This window comes from Notothenia rossii (genome assembly GCF_949606895.1).
Source record: "Notothenia rossii genome assembly, chromosome: 6".
Classification (NCBI taxonomy): Eukaryota; Metazoa; Chordata; class Actinopteri; order Perciformes; family Nototheniidae; genus Notothenia; species Notothenia rossii.
The window spans coordinates 32,710,780-32,728,009 of record NC_136909.1 but is presented as its reverse complement, the minus strand read 5'-3'; the positions used below and the strand labels follow the sequence as shown (position 1 = coordinate 32,728,009).

Sequence of the window (17,230 nt, the reverse complement as noted above, 5' to 3'; positions counted from 1 at the left end):
AAAGTCAGCAAGTTTAAGGGGAGCTTCAGATCTTTAATGTTGTTGGTTCATTGCTGTGTAAACACACGTACATAATGTATCACTCAGGTATGAGTATATTAAATTGCACCTGAAATTCCAGACTAGCAAAAAATGTAATAAGTTAGTAAGAAAATCCATCTAAATGGTATGTTATTAACAAACAGTCTGGTCTGCTTGGCATTGTTGACCCTAAACCACCAAACTACATGTAAAACTGTCCTGTTGGTATTGTGCCAAAATAAATACATAGCAGGGGTGTAGTCATGCATGCAGTTATGGCGTTTTCACTGCTACGTTTTACTTATGTTTCTGTCCAAATATTTGTTTTGACAGTGTACTGCAACCTCTATAACCCCGCTCCTCTATGCTGACTTGAGAACGTGAGAATGTTCCCTGTTTGGCTGAATTGAGAAGTGGTCATGATTGGGTTCAGGTCATGTTGTATTTTATGTGTTTTGCAGCATAGTTATCACATTGTGATTCTCTAATTATTCTATCTTTGTACTTCCTTATCGGTGTTTTGGTTATGTATTTAGTACATATTAAAGATGTCAACTGTGAAGCCTAGATGCATTACAGCAATCTGGATTTGTCAGGATATAGTGTCAGATCATTTATCAGCTGTTCTGTTTTTGTTGCAGGTCACCACACCGTTTACATCGGCGTGCACGTGCCCAAGAGCTATCGGCGTCGGAGGCGTCACCGTCGGAAAACCGGCCACAAGGACAGAAAGGAGAGGTTGACGGAGAACACCTCTGACAAGTCGGACACAGAAAACAATGATGAGCCCAGCAACAGCATCCTCAAACCTCTCAGTAAGTCTTGATGGACGTCCTGTCGGGGCGGATTAGGGCTCATGTCGCTCTTTTCTGAAGGATGCTCTCTTTTCCAGAATAAATGCCCCTGTAATTCTACATGAAAAGTTGCTGAGTCCACTAAATGGCCAGAAATAGGCGTGCGTGTCCTGCTGAGTTAAGAGTCCGTTTCAGTCAGAATTTTCATTGGAAGTAATGGCTACTCGGATATAATTGTACTAGTGCTGATTTGGGTGTCTTGAGGATTGTGTGTAGGAGCATGCTGTGCTTTCGTCCTTGGTTTGTAGACATACGTGTATCACTCTTAGAGTGCATGCCCATGTGTGGGGTTCAATTTGTGTTAATGCTTACGTTGGCTGGAGTGTCCTCTGTCCTTTAGAGTATAAAGTGCGATATGCCCTCAGGCGGACCCTCGGACAAAGAGCTCCAACCAGTTTGAGGAAAACTGAGGAAGAAAGGAAAGAAAAAAGGTTACATCCATTGGGTGACATCTTTCATGAATTGGAAGGGGTTGAAATATAATTTACAACAAGATATATATTATGTGTCGTTGCATGTTCGGTCCCATTGTATCACAAATGCTGTCTGTCTGGAGGGCCGTAGAGAAACTATGTGGCTGCCCCTATGCATGGAATCCATGTTACCCATTATTTAACAATGCCAGATTGTTGATTGGGGGCCATCCCATTCAGTTTCCTCAGTGGAAAGTGAGAGGGGTTCATATACTGGGGAGCATCTATGGAGATGAAGGTCTGCGTTTGTTTCAGGAACTGTGTACAGAATTTTATTTACCTCGTTCCTCCCTTTTCTTTTATTTACAGTTGAGGTCGGCTTTAAGGGCTAGCGGCAGGGATGGATATCGTTAGAATTTTATCGATACCGGTACCGGTACTGCTTATCGGTATCGGTATTTTTCAATACTCTTATCAATACTTTTCAATAATTTGGTGTTAATAAACTAAAAAAAGACAAGGCGATGTGCCTGCAAGACTGCACCCAGGTAAACAAAACATATTACCCGTGCGCAGCAGCTAACCTGCCTGCGAGCCTTCGCTCAGGTCACATTTACACACGGCGCGGCTGAAGCCCGCTAGAACTATTAGCACTATTAGCACTAGCAGTATCGCTAGCACCTTTTAAGATTCAATGAGTGTCTCGTTTGCAAATGCTTCATTAAGTTGCTTGTGTTACCCCCTTTACAAGCAACTAATTGAGTACATAGATTGCACCTTGCACTATCGCCACTACATTTATTTAAAGTGCATCCAGACCTTCGATCGCTTCGCTCTGTCCGCCATGCCTGCGGGAGTCTCACAACAATAATAAGAGTACTGTTGAGAGAGATGAGGAGTGGCATTTACAGTGGCCAATCAGAGGGGTCTCAAACCGGATACATCACACGGGATGAGGGTTCCCAACCAACCAGAATGGTTTAAAGTTAAACTAAGGAAGTAGATTTAACAGATATACCGATAGCAGCACCGTTTGTCCAGCGGCTTAACGGTATACCGATACCGTCCAATCAGGTACCGGTATTTATTTAGTACCGGTTCTCGGTACCCATCCCTAGCTAGCGGTGTTCCATTGTAAAGTCCTCTATCACCACACCCGCTGCATAACATTCTACCCTCCACTAGAGGTACAAGTGGCCTTGTTTCCAAACTTTACTGGTTCATTTCACAACACGCTGGCGTTAGAGGTGATATGGAGGGCCAATATCCCAGATCTGGATCCAGAGTTTGATTGGGATGTAGTCTGGTCCAATATACTGTATGTGCTGTTGCTCTAGGAATCCTGACCAACTGCACATACATTATAATTTCACTCATAGAGTTTACCTTACGCCTTGGAAGCTTTGTTTAATGAAAATGATTGCTGATCCAAATTGCACTCTATGTGACGTAGAGGCTATTGGTACTTATCTACATATGTTTTGGGAATGTCCGCCAGTGGCCAGATTCTGGGAGATGGTTGCCTCTAACCTTTCAGCAATATTTGAGAATAACGTGCCTCATTCACCTGTTACACGGCCCGTCTACACTACAGGCATGAAAAAATCTTGAAGCTGGGCGTGTCTGAAGCTTGGCGATTTTTTGCGAGCAACCAATCACATGAATCTCCCGCCCCCGACATACAAAGCAATAGCAATGTTAAAACAAAGTAAACTGGATATAAACTCTCCAAACAGGCGAAAAAACTATCAGTTTCACCCACTGTCTCTGCCAACTCCCTCCATGCCTGGTTCCTCCGGTTTGTATCCCGGTAAATAGTTCCGGTCGTAAAGAACCGGGTGATTTGCTACCGTAATATCTCGTTTGGAATATGAGGAAATGAACTGGGGTCTGGCTCTCCCAGCTTGCACGCGGTTTGATTGGCTGCGCTTGCACTGGCGGGATTTGCATAAACGGGATTTCATTGGCTGATGCCATGCATCGAGCCTCAAAAGTTGAACATTGTTCAAAAAAAGTTGTTTCAACATTGTTCAACTTTTGATGCCGATAGATGCTCGTGATGCTTGCAAAGCCATGCCATGCTCCCCACAATGCAGTTCGGCGAAGATTAAAAATCTTCTACGTCACCCCATTCAAGTGAATGGGCGAAGCGTTGAAAGCATTTTTTGATGCCTGTAGTGTAGACGTACCGTGAGAAGCTGTGTAATCTGAGCATTCCTGTCATTAATTCTTATATCCCACTACATTCAATTGTCATTCTTGACAATTACCTGTCGTCCACTCTGTAAGGCAAGATCATTAAAGATGTTAAAATCTGGAGTAAAACACGTAAAATAAAACCCCTCACACCCACAACTGGTGTAAACAAGGTGATGTCACCTCAAAGTGCTGTCCCATGTTTATACAATTTCAGCCCCCCGCACCTTAAGGACCCTAAACCCTGAACCCTTAGGGACCAAAGGCCTTGGGGGTGGGGCATTCGGCTTGTGCCATCTATTTACATTTTGCTCCCTCGCTTTGCCATTACTGATTATGCTTTAAATCCAATCCATCTTGCCTGCATCAAGTCTTTACTTGCCTGCCAAAAAATCCAATACATAAAACAAAAATATATGTGTCAAAGGGGAAACAAATCCTATCCTTGATTCCTGAAAACACCCCATGAAGTCAGCATGTGAAACCCTACACACGGAACATGTGAAACCCTACACACCTGGGTTTGTTTACAGCAACACTGGTAATTCTCCATTCATGGAAAATGCGACTGGTTGCCTGGGGAATGTGGGCATTGACGTTTTAATAACAGTCAACACTGTGCTGCTTGCTCTGCTGGCTCTGCTGGTTCATATGGGTGCAGTAGCGTAAACGCTGTTTATGTTATGTAGAAATCTGTCATGGATTTAAGGGGTTAATAGATGGTCCAAAGTCCATTTTTTTAAAGTTACTAATATAAAGAGTTGCTGCCCGTACTGGTGAAACTATCAATAGAATAGCAACATGTCTGATTTCAGTTTTCTGATGCATCCAAACACAGCTGTATTAGCAGGACATTTGAAGATAACTCACTGTGATGCAGAAACATTACAAAAATAGCACATACTGTATGTGACTAAGAACCAATTGCGCAACAACAAATGTATTTCCTGTCTTTTGTAGTTCTAGTCAGAAATGCTCAAACATACCTTCTGTCTCCGATCAGGGGGATGGGCGATATATTCTAATGATCCAAATCTGAATGGTTTGTTGAATCCCATGTTTTGTCAAGCAGTCAGCCAACAAAACAACTGACATGGTTGTCTTCTTGAATCTCTTATTCATTGATTCCCCAAGTTCTTTTCTAAGTGATGATCACTATTCTTCTCAAATATATTCCTTCACTTGGTGTTTTGGTAGGGACAGCGCTCCAAAGTCTCCCATTGGTTGGGTTGACAGTGAAGGCAAGGGCATGGTTTGACTTGATCTTGTTTAGCTTACAGGCATAGCTGACCTTTCAGGGTCAAAGTAGCTACATTAGCATGCAGCAAGCTATTAGGGAAAGCTAGTGAGCTAGCCTACTAACCTTCAGATGTCATGAATGTCATAGGCATTCAACGTAAAATGGAGGTCATTGCCATTTCGATTTTTAGTAGAGGTTTGAGTCAAATCAGTGTTAACAATTATTGCTAATGAAAATGTTTTTTTTGTGATCTGGTGACTCCAAAGCAACTCTGCCTTTGTAAAATGTTGGTACGGCAAAAATTGGAATTTGTAAGGCATGGAAAAATTGACAGGCATGCAGTTTGCCTAATGTCCTACTGTTATTCACTGCCCTTCCTGTGTTATTCTCTCTGGGAATCATGGACCCCCCCCAGGGGGACGGCCCTTGTCTGGATTGAAATCCCCTTGTTTGGTCAGATGGACGCTACAGGGACTGAAAGTGCATCCTCCTGGTTACATGTGTGTCCACTGCAGGGACATTTGACCCCTGCTCGTTTTGATGATTATGTTTTTTTCAAGGCTTTTTTCCCCCATCCTTTTAGATCAAATGTCCTCTCAAATAGGATTTCAAAGATTACTTAGGAACTCTGTTCTTCTACAAATGGGTTTAACTTCACAAAGTCAGACAGAGCAAGCCATGACTGCCGTGATGTTTGCAGTTTTTTGTAAATGATCTCCAATTGAATGTCTGTTGCTTCACTGGAAGAATACCCGCTTCTCTTAGAAATGAATGTCTTGAGATTTATGGAGGGTTTCAAAGTTGATTAGATAAATACAAAGGTCAGGCAAAAAACTTTATTATTTTCCCTTCTTGTTCCTGAAAAGGTGGCATTTTGAATGTATCCAGCATTCCTATGGCAACAGTGATGGGTTTTACATCCATTTACAATTACAACTATTACTTTAAAAGTGTATACACAGTGCGATGCTCCACTTGGTGGTTAATACTTTCCATGTGTGTTACAAGGAAGCATCCAAATGGATTCTGGTGAGTTATTCAACTATGCATAATATAACGTAATGGCTGATTGGCCTTGATGATTCTAGTTGGAATAAATAATCAAAACAATTACTATTAGCCTTTAACATGTCACAAATTGAGGGGAAGTTTTGTTAAAACCTTTGCCTGTGCTCAAACAGTGCCAGCAATGGGAAAATATTCCCAAGACATGGGAGATATTCTTCTGTGTCATATTTTTACCTTTTTTTAATGTATATCAGTAGAAAAGGTCTGTCGATATTGATTGGATAAACTACTTAGACTAAACCTTTGAAGGCCATTGTTTTGCTTGAATTCTTCAATCTGGACATGAGTTATTGTTATGATGAGTTAATATTCATTGATTGCCCCCAACCACAAACATTCAAGCCTTTTTAACCCTTTGTTCTACATGTCCCACATAGTTCTTCTAGCTTCATTGTTCAGTGTTAATAACCAACAAAGGGTGTTTAAAGAGAAAAGGACAAAACTTATTTCTCAGTCTAGTCTAGACAGTACATTTGATGAAATTGCACTGTAGTAAGGATTATACGCATTATCACATCTAATATCTCATAGGAGTTTAGTTTTTTACTACTTTTATTCAACCTGCCTCCACTAATTTACTTCACCCAAATTGCTATGATTCTTTGAACACGTTCTTTGATATGTCTTGACACTGGCCTGAAGATACTCTATCTAACAATAAAGTATCCACTAAAATACACATTTCATTGATATGGTGTACAGATCAGTACCAATAAAACAAGGTTTTACCTTGTTGTAATAAAAAGTAAGTTATCTTTTCATTGAGTGATCAACCAATGTTAGCTTTGGCAGGCAAGTATGTTTTATGATAGAAAAATAAAAAGGGCCTGGCTACATTGATCCAACAAAAAAAAGAAAAATATGACATTGTTTTTTTTTTTATTGGAATCCGTCATTGTGCACCTCTGCCACTTGCATGTGAAATTCTCTAAATTCATCATATGTCAACTCACAGCTCATTTATTGATGCGGTGGTGGCTAACTGGGAAAGTGCCTGCATGTGTCCCTGACAATAGGAATAATGGCAATATTTCTGCGAGTTTCTGGAGAACCAGTGCATCATGCCCTTTTCCAGACAAACTTAGAATCGCACTTAACCCTGCTGTGATCATGTGCATTGGGCTGTTTACAGTGAATGCACAGTGAACATGTGCATTGAGTTCACCTGCAGACAGAGGTCATTTCATTTCAGGTTGTGTCCCCCAGCTAGTATTTGTTGGGTTCTCATCAGAACCTGCTCTGCTCAGCTATCACAACAACATGCCAGAGCTAGATGGTCTGAGTATAAACAGTGTGCTTTCAATGAATCACCCTCTGGCTGTTACTCTGCATTCAAGCCAATCCCTGTTTTCTGCTTGTGAGCTAGCTGCCCTGCATACTGAACCTCAGAATTTGTGGCACGGAAAACATTTCCTGTACACTCAGTGATCCTCTCTTTGCTATGAATGAGCGATGCTGAGTTGCATTATTATTGCATGTACAGTCACAGACAATGAGCGTGCTATTAGACCCCTTAGCCTTACACTGTGCTGAGTTTTTCCACAAAGGTCAGAGGGGATGGAAGGTATTCGTGTAGGATGCATGTCAAGAGTGGGACTAAACAGGCCTTTAGTGGCAGTCACACTAAGCTTTCTGCCGGGCAGCGGGCATTCTTCCTCCATCCCCTATCCCATGAGCCTCTGCTTCTGGGACAAAGTCCTCTTTGTATGCCCATGGCTCTTGGCTAGTGCACACAGAGCTTTGAAATTGCGTTTGAACGATGGGATTTTCATCTCTATCCCTCCTTTTCGTGCTTGCTCTCAGCCCTCTTTGCTTTCAGTCTGCTCTGAGTCTCACCCCCTAACCCTTCTCACCCACCCTCCCACCTTTTGTAATATCACCAACAAGGTGCTTGTGTCCAGCTTGAATTTTCTGGACAGGTAACATCAGTTTTTCCCTAACAATTCAAATATTTATCTTGGATAACATTTTGACCGTGTACCTCCCTACACTGTGCTACAAGAACCTTAAGATAATTTCCTTTCTAATTTTATTCTAATATTTCAAATGTTCACATATTTAATTGTGTTTTATAGGTTTTTGTGCATGTAAATGGTCTGCAAAGGCTAAAATCCCAAAGTTGGAGAGTTTCTCAGCCCCCCCCCTGCCTGAAACACCTCCATAGGACTCCTTTGTTTACTTCTTATTACGTAACACTCACGCTTCTATTGGCTAGTGCTCCAACACATTGTAGTTAATAGGCTGATGGGCTAAGGGGCGGGACATCTCTAAGCGCTTGACCAATCACAACAGAGCCGGCCAGCTAACCAATCAGAGCAAACTGGGCTCTGGTTTCAGACAGAGGGTGAAAAGAGGTGCTGCAGCTCAGGCAGTATGAGAAAAATAAAGAGCTTTTTGAACATTAAAGCATGGAGACATGTCACATTAGAGGCACAAAATACAAATATGATCCTGAAAATGTATATTATATGGCCCCTTTAATTCTGCTGAGATTATGTATTTTCTTCATCAGGATGTCTTTCCATTGTTTTCATAGAGAATAATGAAAATGTGTGTTTGTGGGTTATTTGATCATAATTATACTTTAATGGTGCTATTAGTAAAGTTAAAAAACAACACAGCATTGCTGTTGCCGTATTCCTTTACTGCTTTTTTATTTAACTGCATGCCCATATAAGAAATACAGCAGTGACTCTCCTTGCAAGGCTTGCTTTTGTTTGCATGCAATTATCCCCATATAGATATTTAAAGCTTAATTTCACTGTTTACTGTAATCAGCTTGAATGGCTGTGGTTATGAATGTCAGCTAAATGTGTGAAACGTACTTGTAAATTATTCTACCCAAGGTGTTATTAAACAAGTAGTGTTGACTTAAGCTAGTTGTAGCCTGTGAAAAGTGTGTGTGTGTGTGTGTGTGTATATGTGTGTGTGTGTGTGTGTGTGTGTGTGTGTGTGTGTGTGTGTGTGTGTGTGTGTGTGTGTGTGTGTGTGTGTGTGTGTGTGTGTGTGTGTGTGTGCGTGTTTGCATGTGCCAGTAGACAGTTTGTCCTCCACCTAGTAATCTTCCAGCTGCTTGTCTGGCTCGTACCTGCTGCTATTATTGTGCCTGCCAAACACAATGGTGGGGGGGGGAGTTCAATCCCTTTAACTTTTTGACTGCTGGCTGATTAAATGAATGAATGAATGATTCACTCAATGTGGTTAGTGTTATAGTGCAGAAGTGTATATGTAAATGTCTCAATTTCACCTTCAAGAGAAATACCTGTTAAAGGGGCCCTATTATAATTAGTTTTTTCTTTCCATTCCTGTTGTGTAGGTGATAGGTGATATATAGGTATTTATGCATGTAAACCCAAAGGGAGTTTCTCTCCCAAATACCCCTACCCCCCCCCCCCCCCCGCCTCCATTGTAGTCCTTCTGTAACATAGTGACATAACTACGTAACACTCCTGCATCTCGTGGCTTGCGCTCCAACAAATTGTACGTGAGTAAGGGGCACACATCTCTAGTAGTTGACCAATCACAACAGATCCGGCCAGCTCACCAATCAGAACAGACTGGGCTCTGGTTTCAGACAGAGGGTGAAAAGAGGTGCTGCAGCACAGGCAGTGTGAGACAAATTAAGAGCTTTTTGAACATTAAACATTTAACAGATCACAGTATAGGCACACAATACAAATTAAACCTGAAATTAACTCAAACGGGATCAAAGTTATTTCTCTGCAATGCAACTTTTTAAAGGAATTCTTTATTTTAGAGCATGGTATGCATCCGTTTCATCACATGGGTGGTCATTTTGCCACAACCTGCTTTTTTTTCGGGGCTTCTATGTCCAGATGAATAGTCCACAGGAAAAACGGATTTTATTAATCAACTCTCTGATGCCGCAGTATGAGTGAGCTGTTATGTAATCAGGAGGCTTTGTCACTCGCTTACATACAGATAGTTGTGCTTTTGTACTTGTGAGGACCTTCACTGACATAATGCATTCCTTAACCCTGAGCTCAGCTATCACAACCACATGCTGGAACACGGCTGTGTCCGAAATCACTCACTCATTAATTTCTCCCTAATCAGTATTTATGGAGCTCTATGTAAAGGACTTTATAGTGAACTCATTGCCAAATAAAAACACTTTTGGGCACTTGTCGCAAAATGAAGACGTGCCAGATAGACAGTGGATCATCCATGACAAATATGGAAATGTGACAAATACATATCAAAATCTATATTTGAAAGTTGCCTCTGAGAGAGATATTCTGAGTGATTTAATTCACCTGGTAAGCATAGATGCATCGTATTTATCTATAACTTTTTTTGTGTCAGAGAGAACAGAGTAGCGTGGTATCTTGTTTTCAATCTGGGGGCAGTAGGTGTATTTTTCTAAACAATGCTTTGCTAAAATGATTTCATGCCTTCAGAGCAATACATGATTGTAGGCTATTATACATTATATAATGTATTATAGCTGGTTAGTGAACATTGTTGTAAAATACCTTTCATGATCTATTGTGGGATTTTAGTCAGTCCACCAAGTAGCGTATTATAATTCTCACCATACTTCTAGTGGCAAAATCACTATATAGTGAACCATATAAAGTTTAAACTTGGCATATTTTTACCCTCAGTTTTACATATAATTAAATACAATGTAGAGATTTGTTAACATTAACTAGCCAATATATGAGTGGTTTAAAGTATAGACTAAAAGATAATTTGAATAGCAGTCAACATGTCAGACCTGAAACCTGATTGAGTAAATCATTTGATTGAAACTAGCAAAACATTCACAGGACTTTCAGCTCCAACTGAAAAATAAATGTATAATTAACTGATGCAAACCAATCTAGGGCCTTTCATTTGAGTTGAGCTATCATTAAGTTATGAGGTAAACCTGCACTTTAATATTTTTGCAGCTCATAAGACCTGATATCTGCTTCAATAATGTCCTTCGGATAAGGTTTGGATGAGCAGTTACATTTGAAGCAACACCGGGGTACCTGGACAATGTTGGAGTCACAGTTATGAACAGTACTAAAAAAACTGATTTTTCTCCCATCATGCAACATTTGCAAGATAAGAAACTTTTAAACACAAGGAGTTTAATTTCCTAAGCGGAGATGCCATCTTTAATCAATTTGAGCTTTTCACTAGTAAAACAAGCTCCAATGATTCCACTCACAATGGTGTTGTGTGGCTGTTTGCTAATGACAATAATCCTTGTGTACAGTGCTCTACACACATGGGTCTGCTTTCATGAAAGAGGGTAGTGATTTTTTGTGGGCTTCCTACTTGAAGTTCACATATTGTTGCCACTTGTTGAAACGAGCTAAGGTGTTGTCTACCATTGGCAACATGTTTGGATAGCACTAGTATAATTCATATATCAATCCTGTTGAATGATGTTTTGTTGCTCTTTAAATATTCAAATGAGAAGAGAAGGGGAAAGAAAGCCAAGCCTCTGCTGGAGAATAGGCCAGTTTGTGAACCATTTCCTAATTGTTAATGAGGGGCTCCAGGGCAGCATGCCAAGGCTGGAGGGCCAATAGCGCAGGCCTATTTGAACAGTAAAGGGGGGGCAGAGAGGGAGAAGGGGCTAGCTGTGGGGACTCTGTCACTGAGGGGACCCCTAAACCCCATCGGCCCCCTCCTACCTGGTCCACAAAGTGCTGGAGCGAGCAGCTGAGAGTGACTGTCACTTCCACCCGGGGCTTTAATGAGGGTTCTACTGCTGCTTTAGGACTCTGGTGAGCTTGTGTGGCTTACTATCTGAGGAGCAAACCCAGGGTCAGCTGATTTGGAGAGTTTAGAGGGGGGTCACCGAGTTATTAAAGATGTCCAACAACAACAATAACCAAGAGGAGAAGGAGGAAAAGGAAGAAGACATGGAAGAGAAAGGAGAGGAGGTCATGGTGAAAATCCCCCCACCTCCATCTCCTCCGGAGGTCAACGAGAAGGGTCCGACTGAGGAGGACAAGCCGGACCCCAAACCCTTGCCCAACGGGCACCAATGCCAGCCTATGAACCGCAGTATTTTTCCTCTCTCCGCAGTTTCACCGGCAGCCGAGAGGATCCGCTTCATACTCGGTGAGGAAGATGATGGCCCGGCACCCCCTCAACTCTTCACGGAGTTGGATGAGCTGCTGTCGGTGGATGGACAGGAGATGGAGTGGAAGGAGACGGCCAGGTAAGGACCACAGTCTCACACTCAGGTTCGAGCTGTCAGTATTCCATTTTGAGGGACCCTCTTCATTTATTTGTACTCGATCATTTAAGAAATCACAAACTCAATTCTTTATGTCAATCTTATTTTGAAGAACATTTATTTTAATAAGTTCACTTCAAACATTGTTTGGAGCTTTGGATGTTTTTTTCAGTCACACCAGTGGCTGAAGAAAGATCCTTGAACTTAATACTTACATTAGGGAATTTGCTGTCTGCATTGAATTGAAAAAGCGAGCACACAGGGTTCCCCAGGTCTCTCCTGTGTGGCCCACTAGTGGGAGAGAGATGGGCTCATTGTTTTATAAATCATTCGCGCTGGATGAGTGAAGCTCTCTCAGGGGGAAACTGGATCCCTGGGCTGGTGTTTGAGGCTCCACATGAGTTGATCTGTTATCCTAACCTCTGACCAATTGTACTGCTGAAAAAGTCACATTTTGGTTCACTCTTCGTGAAATGACTTGCAGCAGAATTGTACTGAAGAACTTAGCCAAGTTATGATGATGCATTTGTCCTGCCCCTGATGCACATATGTGATTGATATTAGCTTGGTAAAACATTTGCTTAGATATACTTTAACTGCGTCACTATGTCAACGTTCAAAAAGTTACATTAGAGCTTCACATTCAGGCAAAAATACAACCCTTTAGGGATAGTATTTACCTTAGTTTTACCTGGATTGGATTAGATACACGTCAAAATGTAAATTAATTGAAAGTGCGTCATAGCATTTTACACTTGAGAATAAGACTTCTGGTCATGTAATGGCATCCATCTAGGAAACAACCTTACTATCGAAAACAGACATAATGTTTTTCATTGATTGATTCCCAGGTATGAGGTAGAATTGAGTGTCATATTTACTAATGTACAATATTAATTATATAGGGTAACACAGTTACAAGAAATACATAAAACAAGTATAAACTATCAAATAAGGTTAAAGGGAAAAATACAAGCTTTTTCTTCTCTAAAGGGGAAGTTTCTCTGCAATCAAAAGTTTCAACTGAAATACCACAATACAAGTGTACACAAAATCCTCTATTCAAGAGGATCAGCATGACTGAAAAGGTTGAAATAAGAGGACAGTTCAACCCTTTAAATCATGTCAGTTACTTATCTAAAGCGTACATTGCTTATTAAAGTTGACATAAATCCATTCTGCATCTTAATTCAAAATTATTATTCGGCAAATAACTGCAGAGATTAAGACCCGTTCCAATGTCTTACCAAGTGCACTCTGTGGACCCAAACTGAATAAAAGATCTCACAAGTGCTGGGTAGTGCTGGCCGTCTGCCAAGTGCAACTTTTGCAGCCAAAACTGGCCGAATAAAACCCTGGCATAAAGACAACTGCTCAGTACTGGTTTAGTTTCTCATCTCCCTGACTCTGAGGGAGGGGGGAATGGGAAGTGATTAAAGAGATACATGAAGGAGATAGAAATGACAGTGTGACAGTCTGGATTCAAAAAACATTATCTGAAATTATTCTCACCTGTTCATCACACAACACATTTAATAACAAAATGTTTTAATTAATTACAAAGAGGCAGTTTTGAAGTGTTATTATTAAAGTAGACGGGGAATGTAGTCGTGGTGTAGTTTCACCATTTACTTGACCAAAATGCCTTAGAATATACACATTTGAAAATGTATCATCATATTTAAAAATGTTTTACATAATCTGTTTAATACTTGAACCCATACAAAATCATTTTAAGATATACTTTGGATGTTATTTCCAATAGTATATGGACACACATGACACATACACACTGCATTTGTGTCATATTTAATGTATTATGTGGTGAGTTTCCAGGTTATATTGGCTTCAACTCTATCAATCTATGCATTTACAGCTCCATACATGTAATATAACATAATTCCCATGTCATGCTTTTCCGGTTATTACCCGTCCCCTGTGTTATGTAGCTTTTGCTGCATGTAAACGGTCTGCAGAGTCACAAACCCTCAAAGTACACCCTGTAGCGAGTACATCTCTAACACAGAAGAGACCTGTCTATGCGGCCCCAGAACGCCTTGTTGGAGATTTCTCTTTTTCCATTTGTTTCTTCTGGGAACCAAGTGACGTAACAACGACCCAATGGACCCATTGGTCCAAATGGACCAATCCGCGGAGCCGTTACGTTGTGTCCACGGACTTCCTCAACACACACACACACACACACACACACACACACACACACACACACACACACACACACACACACACACACACACACACACACACACACACACACACACACACACACACACACACACACACACACACACACACACACACACACACACACACACACACACACACACACACACACACACACACACACACACACACACACACACACACACACACACACACACACACACACACACACACACACACACACACACACACACACGTACACACACACACACACACTCAACCTTTTCTCAGGAGCTCCAAGCCGTTTAGGACAGAGTCAGACAAATACTATACAGAGATGCTGTATGAGAAACCAATGTGAGTTTGGAAAATTGCACAATATAAATCTATTCTAGTATACCTCAACAATGGAAATATGATCAGTAGAAATGGCCATGACATGGGACCTTTAAATTATGGAAAAACTCAAATGTAAATCCTTACACTAATACAGTAAAAACTGTTCATATGTTGTGTTATCCTGTATTGATGCTTGATTTCACAAGGTCACCATCTGTAGGTTAGTTCATTATTTTTTAATGAGCTGAATTACACTTTCACATACTGTAAGTACTTAAAAGAATAGGGCCTAAAAGATCATATCAAGCCCTGTTTAAATGATCTGTTACTGTATGTAGCTGTCTTCAGGTTCCCAGTTTAATCCTATCCTTGTTCTGCCCCTTTTCATTCCTCCAGGTGGATCAAGTTTGAGGAGAAGGTAGAGAAAGGAGGTGAACGCTGGAGTAAACCCCACGTGGCCACGCTGTCCTTACACAGCCTCTTTGAGCTGCGGACGTGCATAGAGAAGGGCACCATCATGCTGGACCTGGAAGCTTCCACTCTACCTCAGGTTGTTGGTAAGTTGGCTAGAGTTGGTGTTTTCTCAGTACTTGACCATTATTAAAAGAGCACACATTTTTCACAAAAAGGTTCGGGGACTTGTAAGAGACTGATTGAAAACAGAAAACTTGAAATTCTTCATCCCCCTTTTAATGCTTCTTAATATAGAGTGCTTTCATGAGACTCTCCATGCTGTATATGCCTTTCAAAGTTGTCATCATCAGTTTGTAACACAGGTTTTCTGTTGTAAATGTATCCCCTTCAAGCCCAAACTAAAATGACTCAATGTCTCGCAGACTTTTCAAAACTCTACAAGACCCACAGAGGACATTACAGTTTACACAGGCAGAATACTACTGTTCATGACTACCACATTCATTTTAAAAATATAGAATCTGGGGATTGCCCTTTTAATAGAAACACAAGTCACCTAACGTCCTAACCATACCCCACAGTAACCATTAAAAAAAACATTCATATAAAATACATTTTATTGTCTCTTTAAAACAAAATCATTCTGGGAAAAATAATTGTGCCAAGGCTTTTTTTTATGGCATATAATCACTCCAGTGAATAACAGAATTCTGCAACATGTTGAGTTTTAATGTGTATGTCTTTTTTTTAACTGTTACCCAATGACACAAGTGAAGGTCAGAAGAAAACTCGTCTGCCAGTTAGATGTTGTCTGCTCTGTGATGTACGATGTGTTGTGTGCAGGTTTATTGATTCCTGCCATCACACAAGGGGCTCTGAGGATTTACTTCCTTCCTCTGTTTCGCTTTAAGTGAAACAAAAGGTCGCTTCCATAGTCTAGTCCATCCAATACTGTACTTGATGTTGGAACAGTGAGGAACTCAAATAGTAGTTTGTAAACGGACACACACTTCCTTATTTGAGGACAGCCAACCCTCTTCCTATTTGTCTGCATGAGGGAGCCGGAGGAAGAGTTACCAGTTGCGAGTGATTAATGTGATGTAATTGAGAGCGCTGCACGGACTGAGCGAACACAGTGGAGCTGGGCCTCTTGCTTTGAGGCCGGCAGGCTTGACTGATGGGCCATTAACAGCGCTGCCCCTCCACAAGAAGAGGAACTCCCTGAGGCTTCTATCTTTCACCATTGAGGCTCCTGACCTTCTTTTTAAAAATAGCCAAGACCTTTTGATTGAGCCGTTTCATGATGCCAGGAAGACTTTCATACAGGAGCATTACAGTCTGGGTGGCACTAATTAAAGCCTTGTAAAAGTGAAGGGACTTTTTATGTCGCCTCATGCATTTGCTTTGTGTTGTTACTAAATTAAGACTGCCGAAGGCTGCACGAAGGGAAGAGATAGACCTATGATAGGGTTTGTTTTGTATTCATTTTTCTTTTTGGCTTCAAATTCTTGATGAATTCATGTAAGAAAAATAATGATGAGCTAAAACATTTCAATTCAAATTGTAATGTCTATGTTGCATATAAATTCAGTTGACATGAGGCTTTGCTGGTGTTTTTCCCACCCTGCAAGTTGAATAAATGTAGGTTTTTACGACGAAATAAGCAATTACAAGACAATAGTAGTTTTTTGGCGGGTCTAATTATATAGTTGTCAAATCTTAAAAACAGTGGTTAAGCTTTTCTTCCCTCCAGAAAAAGAGTGAAATCATCGTTCCTCACCCTCTTCTTTCCCTCTCCCCTCTCTGCACCTTCAGAGCTGATCACAGACAACCAAATAGAGATCGGCCAGCTGAAGCCAGAGCTGAAGGACAAAGTGATGTACACGTTGCTCCGGAGACATCGCCACCAGACCAAGAAGTCCAACCTGCGCTCTCTGGCTGACATCGGGAAGACGGTCTCCAGTGCAAGTAGGCTGTTTTCCAACCAGGAAAACGGTAATACTGATGCCAGTGTGGTGCAGTCTTCTTTTCTTTTAAAATGGTGTAAAGGAAACTAAATCAGCTACTTTACTCCTATAATTAAATAAGCGGTAGTTTCCCGAACCCTTAGTTAAATACAGTTTTTTCTATTGTCACTCAAGTTATAATGGGAGTAGTTTGTTTTTTATTATAGACCTGATCAAAAATATCGACCCTTGAACTTTATTTTGAAATATTCTTATTTATGCTAATATAGTAAAGGATGGAAGGCGTTTTTTATACAACGCATTTCAACAGAAGGAGATCCTTAGTGTTT

At 40.9% G+C, this 17,230-nt stretch overlaps 1 protein-coding gene across 2 annotated transcripts in view; it reads left to right on the top strand.

Annotated features, from left to right (window-relative positions):
- Positions 1-11,447: 11,447 nt before the first annotated feature.
- LOC307045316 (electrogenic sodium bicarbonate cotransporter 1-like) overlaps positions 11,448-17,230 on the top strand; it is a 48,529-nt gene continuing 42,746 nt past the window's right edge. The window contains exons 1-3 of one of the 2 annotated variants that reach the window (XM_079690890.1): positions 11,448-11,979; positions 14,917-15,077; positions 16,750-16,929. In XM_079690890.1, the coding sequence (XP_079547016.1) occupies positions 11,627-11,979; positions 14,917-15,077; positions 16,750-16,929 (694 nt within the window). In that variant the 5' untranslated portion in view covers positions 11,448-11,626. The remainder of the gene's footprint in view (positions 11,980-14,916; positions 15,078-16,749; positions 16,930-17,230) is intronic. The other variant, XM_079690891.1, reaches the window with a different exon arrangement.